Source organism: Erithacus rubecula (assembly GCF_903797595.1).
Source record: "Erithacus rubecula genome assembly, chromosome: 19".
NCBI lineage: Eukaryota > Metazoa > Chordata > Aves > Passeriformes > Muscicapidae > Erithacus > Erithacus rubecula.
In genome coordinates, this window is record NC_136671.1 from 2,400,842 (window position 1) to 2,415,211 (window position 14,370).

A 14,370-nucleotide genomic window follows, 5' to 3' on the forward strand; every position below is an offset into this window, starting at 1 on the left:
GCACTGATGATAACAGGGAGGATGTGATTTGTGCAGAACTGGTCCATCAGTGCAACCAGCAGAATCCCTCCAGAAGAAAGATACAAAACCTGTTGTAGATAATGCCTTTCAACTCCTCCAAAGTAGGGAACCAGAAGACTCCTGATCTGGGAATTTTTATGTCCAGGGCCAAAATCATGATGTGTGATTTTGAGAAAGTGTATTAGCTCTGTTAATAATTAACAGGTATGGAAGCTACAGGCTGTTAGAGTATTTCCATGCATTTTCAGGTAGGTAGTTCAATCAATACTATTAAACTGCCACAGGATTTATCTTAGAGCAGGCTTGATGAGTTTAATAAAAACAATTCTTACAAAGGCTTGTAACTGACCTTCAGCATCTGCTGTTTCCATTACCAAAAGTCAGTCCTGGGCATATAGAAAACATGAACTTGATGGCAAGCTTAGTGTTCTGAAGTGCACACACAGGTGTAACAATACTGACTGGTAAGTGTTTGGTACCCAGGATTTAAATGCTTCAACAGTGAAAGATAAAGCTGTCTAAGCTAGTGCAGACAAAAGGAGAGGTCACTTGGACCTCGTACTGCTGCCAAATGGAAGATGGACATGAGAGATGAAAACATGAGGAATAAGCAAAAGCCAAGTGAAAAGACTGAGTGTATGACACAAATGCAGCTGAAAGAGCAGCTCACTGCACAAGCATCCAGAACATCTGCATTTTCTGAGACTTTATTTCCTATTACAAGATTGTCTATCAAAACTCTGAAAATGTTCTGTTGCTTTGTTTTGGTCAGGATGTCAATAGCAAAGGAAGGGGATTTTACATGCAGGGATTTTATACATAAATATATTTTTATTTGTAATTAAGCCATTCTCAATAAAGGTTAAACTCACAAATAACCCTGTAACATAATGTAGCAAGTGCATTTATTAACAAGTTCATCAGGAAAAATGTATTTGAAAATCTGAAATTGTAATTCAGTAAAAAAGAAACAAGAGTTCAAATATTTATTTCAGCTATAAATTCATAATTGCTGGGAAGTAAATTCTGTTCAGTCTGCATTGCCTGAACACCTATTGCCATCACCCAAATCACATGAAGCAAAATTTCAGAATGTGGTTACTACCTAAGAATAGCAAATATATCATTACTACCTTTATTCCACAGCTGGTTTGTGTACTCTGCAGCCACCACTGCAGTGCACCCCAAAGGAGTTTTCCTTACCCATCCTGAGCTTTCTGTTCATGAAAAGCATGCAGCTGCCCCAGCCTAGCCTGTGCACTGACCTGGGTCTCTTTCTGCTTCCCATAAGGGCACTGAGCTTTGAAGATACCAAAGCATCTCTGAGCATGACTCCCCACCTTGAAGGGGCCCAGCAAAGACACTGCTCCAGCTGTGGTTGTGTAAAAGGCAACAGAACCAAAGAGGCCTTGCTTCACAGCACCCACAGACCTTCAAACAACTGGGATGTCTGGGGCATTACTCAGTTGTAATAGAACTGCATCAGGTAGTCTATAAGAAAACAACCCAGATGAAACCAATTTCTGCCTCTTTTCTCCCTAAATTATGCATTTGGGCAGAGGGTAAAAACTGGAAAGCAGAAATAGATGTACAATACAAAGTTTAGGTAAAAATTTTCATGTCCTCTGATCTCATCAGCTATATCACAGTACACTATATGTGTTTCTACTCTAGGAAAACACTGGATGTACTTCTAGCAAGGAACAAAACTTTGGACTCATTACTGTAAATAAACACTTCAGCCATTTTCAATTATTATACGTAACACAGTTTTGAATCTTATTTAAAATTGATTACATGAAATTAAACTGACATTAAAGAGCATTAAAAGAGCACCTTGTGATTCACAGTAAAGCTATAATCCAGCAGCAACTTTTAATTTGTCTTGTAACATTTGAGTGTAATGATATGCTCTCTCTTACTCTTTGATGATATTGGGTATAAAGAAAGGCTGGATTGCTTCAGCAAGCTTTTCTGCATACATTTCATATCTACCAGTCATCTGAAAAAAAAAAAATAAATTCAAAGCTTCAGTTCTTTCAGTAAGCTACAAAAGTACTTCAGTAGAAAATATTTATATTCACTGGTTGTTTTTTCTATGACAACATATGATTTAATCGTCCCAAACATCAAAACAGTAATTCCCTCAAAATTCAAGATCTCCAGTGCCTTAGCATAAGCTATTTTTTTATAAAAGAACTCTTACTATGTTGCCTAGGACCATATTTCTATCCAAAAAAGAAGTGTAGTTCCACCCTGAAAGGCCAAACTTTTAAATGAACACCTTCCTGGTTTGCAGCTGTTCTTCAGTGACAATCATTTTGGATGACTTACTACTTAGAGCTGTTCTGGAGAGCTGAAAGTTGAAGGTGAAAGGTGGACTTGCTTTCTTCTGCATTAACAATTTTTAAAGTTATGTCAGTGAAGTCAAAGCAGTGTCCCTGTGAATTAGGGCTTCATGTCACATCCTTGATGGCCAAAGAACTCTGCTGCCAGCTGTAAGTTTGCATTGATGCCACTGACAGTGCTGGGGTTACATTACTCTTACTTCACCCGTTAATAATATGAAATATCAATGGTTTGGGCAACAGAGCAAGTGCTGGAAGTGTTGCAATGCAGCACCTGATGTAATGTTGTCATCCTCTTCTGAAGTGCACAGCCCACAACATTGGCTCTGGCAGGGGCAAATTACATCTTTACTCCATTTGTTTAACCCCTTTGCTGCTCCAAATATATTCTATGAATGTGCCTTTCAGGCATCACTGGGTGCAAGCTGCAGATAGCAGAGCAGGTTAAATAAGTTCCTACTTACTGTTAAAGGTTTTCTGCAGTGGATAACCTGTGACCACCCTCCCTCATCCCCCTCAGCACAAACTACCTCTGTCTTGGCCACAACTCAGAGGAAAAGGAAACCACTCTCCCCTGTCACATAAACAAAAGCACAGCTGTGCCTTATGCACCAAAACCCAACAACAGCACTCCACACCAACAACATGAAATGAAGGTGCTGAAAGCACAGGACTTGAAGATGACAAAAAATACACAATTCTGCACAAATCAGCCAAAGGACAGTGTTTTGCTTTTACTGTTTGTTTTTCCCAATCAACACAATTGCTTTTGTTCAGATACCCTTCCTAAGCTGGCAGAGGCAATGCTCCATGTGCTTCCTGACACACCAAGCCTCTACTCTGCACTAAGGGCCTCAGACTCCAGTGGCAAAGCAGAACTAAATGCATGTCTGACTTAAACTGAGATTGTCTCAGCACATCTTAATTCCATTATGGCAACAACCACATGCCTACCACAGGCATCTGTAAAATAACAAATGCAATTCTGTTCCAGATGACCTGAAATTATTTCTGTGTTTTAGTCCCTCTATATGGATTAGCAATATTAGCAAAGAAATTATGCTCTAAATAAGAAATTACTATTTTTTTAAATCAGAAAGCTTATTCAGCATTTCAAATCCACAGAGACTTTTCATTTTTATGTCAAACTGACATCAAAACATGTTGAGTTTTGCACCATTCTGTAATGCACAACAGGCAAATAAACCAGCTCTATAAAAGAAATGTCTGCTTACAGTAGCATGATGCTCAAAAACTGACACTCCTTGATTACTTATTTTAATTGATCACTGAAGAAACTACATATAATGTACAGCTGCTAGTTAGGTGTTCTAGTCTACATTGTTAGGATTCAAATCCTGCTGATCTGAAGAGTGACTAGGGAAAAGTTTAGTCTTTAGCAGAACTGAGGACTGGAACAAAAGATCTGTCTACACAGAAGGAAGCAAGATGTTTTCTTCATCAACAAAGCCTATTTCCAAAGTTGCCACTTTTGTTTTTTTGTTCCAATAGGATCTTTGTGGTGCTGTTGTAAACTTGATCAGAATAAAAATGGAGCTAGAATGCAATTTGTTTAAAAAAAAAAAAAATCAATCTGGTCACTCCACTAAATCAATATATAATATAGCACCCCACATAGCTTGTACTGACACAACTGAAGGGTTAGCAAGCTGCTCTGCTGAGGCAGCCACTTCTTCAACCAGCACTGCTGCTGGACAAATTAAATCCAATTATCCCCTCTGGAAAAATGAACCAAATTAGCTTTACCTCAGAATACAAAAAAAAAAAAAAAGTAATAAATAAGGTTTGTTAAAGCCATGTGGAGTGGCTTGCAGCTATCTTAATCTAATTTAGATAAATTCAAAAGTGTGTTAAGATGCCTCAGAGATGAATATATACAGTACACAGTTCTTTCTCTGTAGTTTCAACATATCCACAAATTCAGGAAGTCAATATTGCAACAACTTTGCCTTCAGAAAGTTCCTGGAAGCTTGTGGGTTTGGCTTTTCACTAAATGTCATCAAAACTGACAATTAAGGCCTTTAAGAATATACATTAGTACCATGTTAGAGAGATCCAATGCCTGGCTCAGCTCAGTAACAAATGCCTACGTTCACTGCATAAGGAAAGCACAAACTCTTCCCCAGCAATCCATGTTGAGGTCCTGAGGCTAAGGTTTTTCATTTGAAAGCTACTAGCCTAGTTTCCCTGAATTTAGCTACTCCTTTTCCAAATCTATTTATGCTTTTGGTCTCCATTTACATCCTGTTAAAATTACTTCAACAATTTAAGCTCTGAACTGCTAAAAAAAAAAAAAAAGAAAAAAAAAAGAAAGGCTGCCTTTTACCTATTGTACCATCATAGAATCATTATCAAAGCATGTTTAATATTGTATTTTCTTTACAGTGAGGCTTACCTTGAAATTCCACTTGTCACTGACTTGCCTGCAGAGGTTGAGGTCCATCTCTGCCACCAGCAGCCCGTCCTGAGTGCGGGAGAGCCCCGGGCTCCTGCTGCCGTCTGGCGCAGCCACGTAACTCGAGCCGTAGAAATGGCCCAGCTCGTGGTGTGCTTAAAGAGATTGTCAAAAGCATCTATTGCCAGCTGCAAATAGCCATGTCACTTCACATGCAGTGTCCACAAAACCTGACTCCATTTCTTGGGGACTCACTGTCCTTTAGGCAAGATAATCATCTTGGAAAGTCACAGTATGATCCTAAAATAACTGCAGTTTCAACCAGTTATCATTTTCATGCACACTACACTATCAAATTATCAGGAAAATATTACTGCATTGCCTTTCAAATAATGTACCATTATGCTTTCCCATTATGAAGTCTCTGGACTAAAGGCTTTGCTTTCACTGCTTTTTACTTAACATTTAAATTAATTCTAATTGTCAAATCATGCATTTTCAAAACAGCTGACAGAGATGCACCCATTCTATTTTCAATAAAAGGTCAGAGGTGAAAATACTGGGATTTGAGACACAGGAAAGATGTTATTTCATATTGCACAACTCTGAGTTGTGCCAAAAATCAGTCCCATCTGTTGTACTACTAAGCAATGGACACCACTGACCTTTTTCATGCAGCTGTTAAAAACACTTAGCTCCAAAACCAGCTGAAAAAGGCTCACATCCACTCTGGATGGAGCCACAAGCAGCCATGTGTTTTCACAACACAACCTACTTGTTTCAACATGTAAGTACACACAAGAAAATCCCACAGTCCCCATTGATTGTTGTCTAACCTCCAGCAAATCTGGGAACTGGTATTGAATGTGATTTCTGAACATACCTTTTCCACCATCTCCAGAAGTAAAGGCGTTTTTGTAGTATTCCTGTGAAACAAGAGGAATCCATAGGTGGCAGTATAATTCCGTTTCATTCAAGACATCCTTGCCAGTCTATCATATTTGGGAAGTTTATATAAAGCTACAAATATTTTTTTCTGGCACATGATCAGCACTGTCTAAAGGGACTCATCAGAGAGGCCTAGTTTTTGTGATGGATAGCATAGGACACAAGGTCTTTTTGTATCACTGCCTGTTGTTCATGCACTTTGGGGAACATGCCTTGTATCCATTTCACAAGTTTAAAGAGGCAAAAGAGGAGATATTTAACCAAACATACCCTTTTGGATCACAAAAAAAGGCAAACATATTCACAGAAGCAAAGACAAGTCTGAAATTTTGCAGGGAATCTAATTTTAAAAATCTACATGTAGCATAATTGGACTCATCTGAAGGTAATAATGACCTATTGTATGCACTATTAAATTTCATTATAGAATTTTACAGTCCAGAAAGAGGTAGTATCTGTACAACAGCCACAAGTTGTGCACTGTTGACTCGAGGATATATTAAATTTTCAGTCATTTTGACTAAAAGAATATTGATTTCACCAGAGAAAGTGGGAGAGTTAGCAAAAGGGTGAGTGCCCATTACAAAGATTCAAGAACAGGAAGCACCTGCAACCAACAAGCAGGCTGCCAGCAAGAGAGACAGCTCTCAATCTCTTCATCACCATCCATCTTCAAATCCCACCATAAAGCCCAGCAGAGTGGTTACACAGCAGAGGAAGCCAAGCACTCTAGTGCCATCAGGCCCTGCCTTGAGGGAACTCATGCTGCAGCCCCTGAGTGATGGGAAGGGATGGGACAAGAAGACACGAACCGTTCCTACTCTGTTGATGGGACAGGTGAAGCAGTGGTTGGCTATGGCAGCGTTCCTGGCTTCGATGGGCCACAGCGCCTCGCTGCAACACACAAAGAGCAGCAGCTGTCATTACCTGCACACTTCAGGGCTAAATCTGCACTTCACTGTCTCACACTGCACATCTTCTGCCAAAGAAGCCAAAGTTAGCTCCCAAGAAATCAAGTCAGTAAGGTGCAATTAATGTTAATCTGCAGAAGATTAATCTCAGGGACAGTTTATGTTGGTCCAGTCTGGTTCAAGAGGCCTGATAATAATAAAGTTGCCAAGAGTTTAAAAAAATGTTTCTGAGAAAAGGGTATCTCAGTTTGGTTCTGAAAACTGCAATTTCGTACCACACTTCTGGTAAACAATGCAAGCTGGTAAAATAAGCCTGAACATGACCACTACCTATTATATAGAAAACATATCACATTAAAAATCTAAATAAACTCTCATTTTTCAGAATACCAGCTGGATGATGGTTAATGGTATCTCAATGACAGGAGACCTGCTGATGCACAATAAACTTCTAAAAGAGAATCACTTACTGGGAGGAGACTGGGTACCCAAAATTCCTGGTGGAGAATGCAGGCTCCTTTGTGAAGACAAAAGAAGGAGACTACACCTCCTAGACCTTAGCAAGGTGAGGGGCTCAGAGGTTCAGTTAACCCAGAAAGGGAGCAATGGGACAGATCAGTTTGTATTTTACCTGAGTGTCCCAATAGTGGCTGAAGGGTTAAAGATGATCTCTGCTCCATTCATGCTATACATGAGCCAGTTCAGAGGGTGGTGGCGCCCATAGCAGATGTTCACAGCAATTGTCCCAAACTGTGTCTGAAACACTGAGTGTCCTGTGTTTCCTTCCATATAGTAAGTAGACTACAAACAAACAAAAGAAAAACCAACAAACAAAAAGCCCAATCAACCAGCAAAACCCACAAAGGCAGACTTTTTAAAAAAGTGCAAAGAAGTACCTCCAACTAAAAGCTAAAAGAGCGTTTTTTTTTAAAAAAAGCTAAAAAAGCTTTTTAATCTATAGATGGAAGACTGAGGATAATATGATGAGATTTACAAAATCACTTAGACAGTAGAAAAGATGAATACATAAATGCCAAGGCAGCAGCAGGAGTATGCATTCACTGAAATTACACTCTTATATCTGCTTTCAAGCAAAGCAACCTTTTTTATGCAGCAGGCAGTGCACTTCCAAAATGTGCTGCTTTCTGAAAATTCCATCACCAGGCTCAGACAGGGACAAAGACAGTGATAAAGACCCACAGATAAGGAGATAAAACATGGCAGCCAACATTCCTTGTACAGTACTGAGGATCCCAAGGGAGTACAGAATTTGCAGTGGCCAGGCTGATTCCTGACAGCATCCTTAGGTGTCAGTCTGAGACAAGAACAAGGGACACAATCCACCACAACAGGACATGTCTCTCATCAGGGAAGGAAGGTGTGCTGTAAATCAGACCCCTCTTTATTAAAATTATCTGTTCCTTGTAACCACCACTGCCATTGATCCTGAAGGAAGTAGAAACACCTGAGACCTAAAGAAAGCAGGTAGATCTGGGGAACAAACCTGGGCCTCCTGTAAGTGTGATACAGGAGGGTCACCTTCTGAATCCAAGGGCTACAGGTTCAGTATGTCCAGTAAAATAATCATCTGGTGTTTCTTATTTATTATCAGGTCTCATGAAATTGCAGCCCCCTGGGTACTGATTTGATCTCCTTTCGTGTCTGTAGACAGCAGACCACATGGGGGGTGCTCACACAAGCCTTTTGCAAAACAATTCTGCTGAATGAATATATTTCCATTTTTTCTCCTGTTCTCAGTTTCTTTTCTTACAATAGGAGAAGAAAAACAAGAATGCTGTTGCTTCAGGGAATGCATCAGTTCCTATTTCTTTATTTCACACCAGAGGTCACAATCCTCTCCACAGTAATAAACTGTGATGTCTCAAGAAGGATTGATTTTTGTTTATATGGCCTCCCACACATGGCTGAATAGGCCACAGACCAATCTCTCTGCCCTTTCCATTTAGCTCTTACTGATTCAATGGACATGATGTTAACAAGGCTTCTTTCCCATCTGCCCTACAGAGAAAACCCACAAGAAATAATTTCAAATTCAGTATTTCCTTGAGGTTTAACTTTGTTGATAAAGAAAACAACATTAAAGTAACACAGATGAATGTAATCCTTTCCTGTAGCCTGGGTGGTTTCTGAAGTTGCTTTATCAGAATGGTTCAGCTCAGAAAAGTGGATTTAATGGTTTTCTAACAAAGCCAGCTGAAGACAATGCTGTCTTGGGTAAACACTACTTGATTCTGTAACAAGACAGATACAATAAGAAATGCCAGATCATTATAATATATCTGGAAGCTATAAACAGATTGTTTTGTAGTAATTCTGGAATTTAGGATTCTAAGAACTAACTTATTTTAGCAACTATGCAAAACTCTTAATGGAACTCTATTTATACTTCACTTTCATTTTTTAGGTGTCTCTCATTATAGTTTCATAGGTGGAAACAACGAGTTTCTTGGAATCTGATGATTCTCCATTAAACACTGTCAGGAGAACTGAAAGATATACTTTAGCACAAGCAACAGGAATTTACCTTTTGTTGGATTACATAAAGAACAAATAAAATGTGGAAAGTAACTAATGGATTTGTCAGTTAGCACTTTTGCTAGCTAAAGGACTATGACTACTTTTCTTTGATAAAAAATATCAAATAATTGTTAAAAATACTAAGTAAGACTGGTGATTGACAGACTCTGCCAGAAATTCATTGTGCAGAGCTCTACTAACAACCTCCTCTGGAGAAACTCAAACCAGCCTGATCAGGTCTGGCAGCAAGGTCAAAACTTCAAGAGGTCTTTAAACACAGTTTTAAGACACAAAAGAACTTTTTACATTAATAAAAAGCACTTTAGTTCTGAAGTCTCAGTCTGATGACTGGAGTAGTCAGGGAACAAAAGCAACTGCAGGTATACAGCAGCCTTTGGTGCTCAGAAAAAATGCCTCTGTTAATTACTCACTTTACCTGACAAGGAGAGATTTAGTTAGGAGAGACAATGTATTTTTAGACTTCAGTTAATTTTTAAACCTGATCTTTCTGCTTGTGATAATTCTATGGATGGATAAACACATTTCAGATCTACCAGTCACTGACTTTACAGCCAGTTCAGTTTCTGATTCTGGAGGATGGCCCAAAACCTGCTGGGGGCTTCAGCTGCAATAATGTGATTAGTAAACAGAATATGCCATAAACCAGCAATTCAGTCAGAGGCACAATGAATTAAGGGATTCTGCTCGAATAAACACAAGCAAAAGAGCTGTCATTTCCAAGACAACCTGACAGAGAAACAGGGAAAGGCTCTAAGTAATGTTCATGCTTGAACCATGGAACAATTGCCCTGCAAATTAAAGCAAGTTCAATGTGCACACATGACAAAACTACCCAAGCCAATCACGCACAACAAACATAACACAGCTGTAACTTAAACAAGTCTTTTAAAGGATATTTGATACTTCTGAAGTTCCACTGGGCCAAGCAAGAGTGCCTAACAAGATTCAATGTTATTTTTCCTTTAAGACTCATCACTCTCACAAAAATTATTCCTTCCCGATAAATTAACTTACTACCATTTAATCTCAGAAAAACTGATTCGACAGTAAGTAAATCACATTTTGTAGAAATACATTGCATTTCCTGCCACTGTGACTCTGACACAACACATGCTGGCACAAACAAGAGCTGCAAGGTAAGACTAACTTGATTGCCACAATACTGCATCTTACCTCATTGAAATCTCCAACCCTTGGAATGTGATTTTTCCTACTTTTTCCAAGGAGTGCTCCAGAATTAGAAATGACCACTGCAGTATTCCACAGAACTCCACCATGCAATTCATCTCGCTCCAGGATTGGAGACACCACAACCATGTTGTACTTCTTTGCAAGCTGCACAAATGAACACAATTCCTCTGTTATACACCAGCCTGCAGTACCCCAGAATGACAGACACCACAGCCTGCTCAGAACACTTAATTAAAAGAAAAGGTAAAACAGCATTACATGGTAACAGAAATGTTAAATAGCACAGGTATGAGTGAGAAATACAGTAAATTCTGCCTGCCAGTTCACTGGTATATTGTCTTTTCCTTCAAATTATGTTGGTTGATCTTTTTTTTTTTGTTTGGTTGGTTTTTTACCTCTTGACAGAATTTTGTTGTTGGCCCATCCTCTGCTGACTCAGCAAATTCAGTCCAAGGAAGTTTCTCTCTTGTACAAAAAGCAAAGGGCATGGCTGGAAAACACCAAAGCAAGGCAAAATGTACAAAAATGCTCTTGTAAGTCAAGAAATACATTCTATTTGCATGAATACAGATTAAAAATTAAACAATTAAGAACGATTCAACTGCTTGTTTAAAGACAAAAGCTTTTTAAAAATATTTTACGCAGGGCAAGGAGTTTTGAGCTCTCATAGGGCAAACCAGAAGAGAATGGATGCACTTAGTGAAAGTCTCAGCAGGGGTAAAAAGACAATATACCCCAGTCACCAGTGTACACTGTGAATAACATGTTTTCACAAATATTTAATGGGCCTTCACTTGCCCATGGAAGTGAAGGTGTTTGCTTCTACTAAGCCTCAAACACCCCTTGTTAATTAAAAACAGATTTTAAAATCTTAATACCTGTTTGGAAAAAAACCACAAAGTTTTAGGACATAAAAAATGAGGAAAGGATCATAAAGGATGCCATGAAGGAGCTACAAATACCATATGGCAGTCTTCAATACAACAGACCCCTCATGTCTCTTCCATACAGCTCTGCTACCTCAGACTCTGGTTTTTCCTTTAGGAAGCAAATCACTACAGTCAATTGTTGTATCTTGGAAGATTTCTACTGTTTACTTACATGACCTAGTACAGGACACCTGTTAAAATAGAAGGCACTTGACATCTGACAGCCCACAGGGAAGCACAGAAAATACTCACTCCAAGCCTCCTGGAAACACACAATGTTGACCCCACACATTGCAGCCACTCCCACCATCTCCTCGATGCGTCTGTGCAGAGCAGCCACCTGATTGTGAGAAATGTCACACCATCAAAAAAGCCATTCCAACCCACCTCTGTGTTAACTGCCTGCTTTTACAACCTTTCCTCACATGGAATTTATCTTGTTCTATACTTAGAGCCATTGCTTTCAGGAGGAGTAACTAGAGGCATCATTCCTGAACACTGATAATAGAGGCAGATATAGATTTTTAAAAGCATCTAGATGCTGAAAATAGAGAAAGCATTCCAATGGGATTCTAATTCCATGGCTGCAACATCTATATAGCTGGAAACTCACTGCTGTCTGACTTGCAAAATGATGAAAATCTAAACAGAATCAACAAAAACTGTAATTTTGCTGGTCATTGTAAACAACGTACAGGATGATGTTAAGCCCTCTGTCCTAAGAGCTAAGTAATTACTACAAAGAAAAATCATCAAAATATTTATTAATTAATTTTCTAGAGTACTCAAAAATAAGCATAGGTACTTTGCATTGCTACTTTCAGGTGTCAAAAAAAAAAAAAAAACAAGACTGCAGTGATCTATGAAATCAAAAATTGTATATTGATTTACAGAAATAGTTAACTAGTTATTCATAAAGTGAAATCATTGATATAGCTGGTACTTTATTCAACAGCTGTTACAAAGACTCCACTAACTTGATCTGTTTACTGAATTAATGACTTACATCTGTGATAGGTAATCTTTCCAAAACAAAGTACTTCAGAAATGTTCTGTCCTGTCACTGTACAAAACCACAACTCCAGGAGATTTTATAAATGCAGCATTTTCTTTCCCTTTTTTAAAGCTACTCTCGGGAGTATTTCCAGATACATATAGATACAAACAGAAATATGTATTTCTATACATATTTGTCACTTTGGTGCTGTTGTGTCCAGGATGTTAAGGGAGGATGGTTTCAGAATCATTAATGTTGGAAAAGGCCTCTAAGGTCATCAACCAAGTCCAACCATTAACCCAGCACTGCCAAGTCACCACTAAACCATGTTATCTTCTAATAAGATTTCACTCACTGCTGTACAAAGAATAATGAACACAGCTTTATTAATCTGTTTCCTCTAATGGATTTTCCTGTAATGGAACATTTCTCAATTAAAACAAGAACTGCACCTGTGGTTTCCACTGGTTGCCATCCCTTTTGATTCTGTGTAAATGATTTTATGTTTCATCTTAGAGGAGAAGGATTTTCATGTACAAAAGGAGCTACTAAGTATTTAGCTTTGGAAAAACTGCAAGCAGGTTGGGCATGCTAGGTAAATACAAGAGATGTTTCTGAGAAACAATAAAACCAAATGTGTCATTTGAATATCTTACAGGAAGCTCTGCTGCAGTAGTGATGAGACTGCCAGACAATCCTTAGACACTTCATGACACAGCTCCTAAAATCAACACCTGAACTGTGTTATGTCTCATTCCAGCAGGAGAGGAGTTACAAACAGCCCCAGTCCCAGTCTGTGTACCTGGACTGCCACTGCTGTGTCTGTGGGAAGAGGAATTTTATTCTGTATCAGCCCCACTCGAACAACACGTGGCCTTCTCAATTGCTCCGGAGCAGCTTCAAATCCATAGCCCTGCAGCTCAAAATCTTTTTCCTGAGCTGCTGCCAGTGCAGCAGTTGGCAAATCAAGTTTTCTGGATTGAACAGGAAACAAAAACATTTCAGGATGAGATGTCGTCCTCTTCTGCTCTGAATGCAATGGAGCAAGGGGATGACAATTCTGTCTCACCCTGCCGACACCCCAGCGCTGACCCACGAGCCGAGGACAGGCAGGGACCGTGCTGATCTCACCGCCCTCCTGCCATTCCCACACACCAACACCCTGCTGCAGGAATCTAGGGGCACACACGCACAAACTTCCACCTGCCATACCTGGATTATAAACGCTTTCCCTCCAATGTATTTTCCTCAAATTTTATCCATCACCCCGGTATCACTATTCGTGTCAGGTCTTCCAGAACTGTCCGTCACCTTCTGACACTGCCCTGCTCCCCACACATGGGTCACCTCCAAAATACCCCAGTCACCTCGCTGCAACACCACAAGCCCTAATTTTCATTTTTCCCCTCGACCCAGCCCTGTGTTTTGCACACCCGCCCTCACACTGATTCCTTCCCCTCACTCCGGGGCTGGGCATCCCCGCGGTGCCCGGGGAGAGGAGGGACAGACACCCGCCGGGAGCGGGGGGCCAGCCCGTCCTGCTGGCGCACCTGGCCTCGCCCCCATAGAGGATCCGCTTCACCTCGGCGAGTTCCCCGGGCGGGATGTGCCGCTCCAGGCACGACTCCAGCGACTCCAGCTCTCCCGCCATGGCCCCTCAGGCGCTCGGCGGGCCCCTGGACTTTGGCCCGGGCGGCCCCGCCGGCCCCGCCCCGCTCCCCTCACGGGTTTTGGCGGGACGGAGCCCACGGTGCCCGGAGGGGCGAGGCGGCGCCATGGCCGCGCTCCGCAGCTCCGGGCAACGGAGCGGGCAGGAATCGTAAATGCCCGTGGTCGAAAGGAACCCCAAAAGTCGGAGAGTCCACTTGGCGTGGAAATCCGTTATGGTGGACCCTGACCTGATAGATGAGCACAGAGTAGAAAGGGAGGAAAAGGAGTGGGGGGGGGGAAGACAGGAAAAGGAGGAAAGAAAAATAAAAAGAAATGAAAAGGAAAAAGAGAAAAGAAGGAAGAGGGAAAGGAGGAAAGAAAGAAGAAGGAAGGAAAGGAG

The 14,370-nt window shown here is 40.5% G+C and overlaps 1 protein-coding gene across 2 annotated transcripts; it reads right to left on the bottom strand.

The window, feature by feature from the left end:
* Positions 1-911: 911 nt before the first annotated feature.
* On the bottom strand, positions 912-14,029 carry UPB1 (beta-ureidopropionase 1). Of its 2 annotated transcripts, XM_079322842.1 has the most exons (10): positions 13,871-14,029; positions 13,123-13,294; positions 11,576-11,663; positions 10,790-10,884; positions 10,377-10,538; positions 7,276-7,445; positions 6,546-6,627; positions 5,669-5,711; positions 4,786-4,940; positions 912-2,023 (listed from the first exon to the last, which is right to left on the bottom strand). In XM_079322842.1, exons 1-10 carry the CDS (start codon positions 13,969-13,971, stop codon positions 1,940-1,942), a joined length of 1,152 nt encoding a protein of 383 aa, XP_079178968.1. In that variant the 5' UTR covers positions 13,972-14,029; the 3' UTR covers positions 912-1,939. The 2 variants fall into 2 exon arrangements, with proteins under 2 accessions (XP_079178968.1, XP_079178969.1); XM_079322843.1 differs by lacking the exon at positions 10,377-10,538.
* Positions 14,030-14,370: the final 341 nt, after the last annotated feature.

Bases quoted from the DNA above. Each gene is read 5' to 3' on its own strand.
- UPB1 (XM_079322842.1), bottom strand. From the start codon at position 13,971: ATGGCGGGAGAGCTGGAGTCGCTGGAGTCGTGCCTGGAGCGGCACATC. The intron at 10,885-11,575 runs GTGAGTATTTTC...GGTGTTTTCCAG, and splicing joins GTGTTTCCAGGAGGCTTGGA to CCATGCCCTTTGCTTTTTGT. The intron at 6,628-7,275 runs GTAAAATACAAA...TGTGTGTTGCAG, and splicing joins GCCACTATTGGGACACTCAG to CGAGGCGCTGTGGCCCATCG.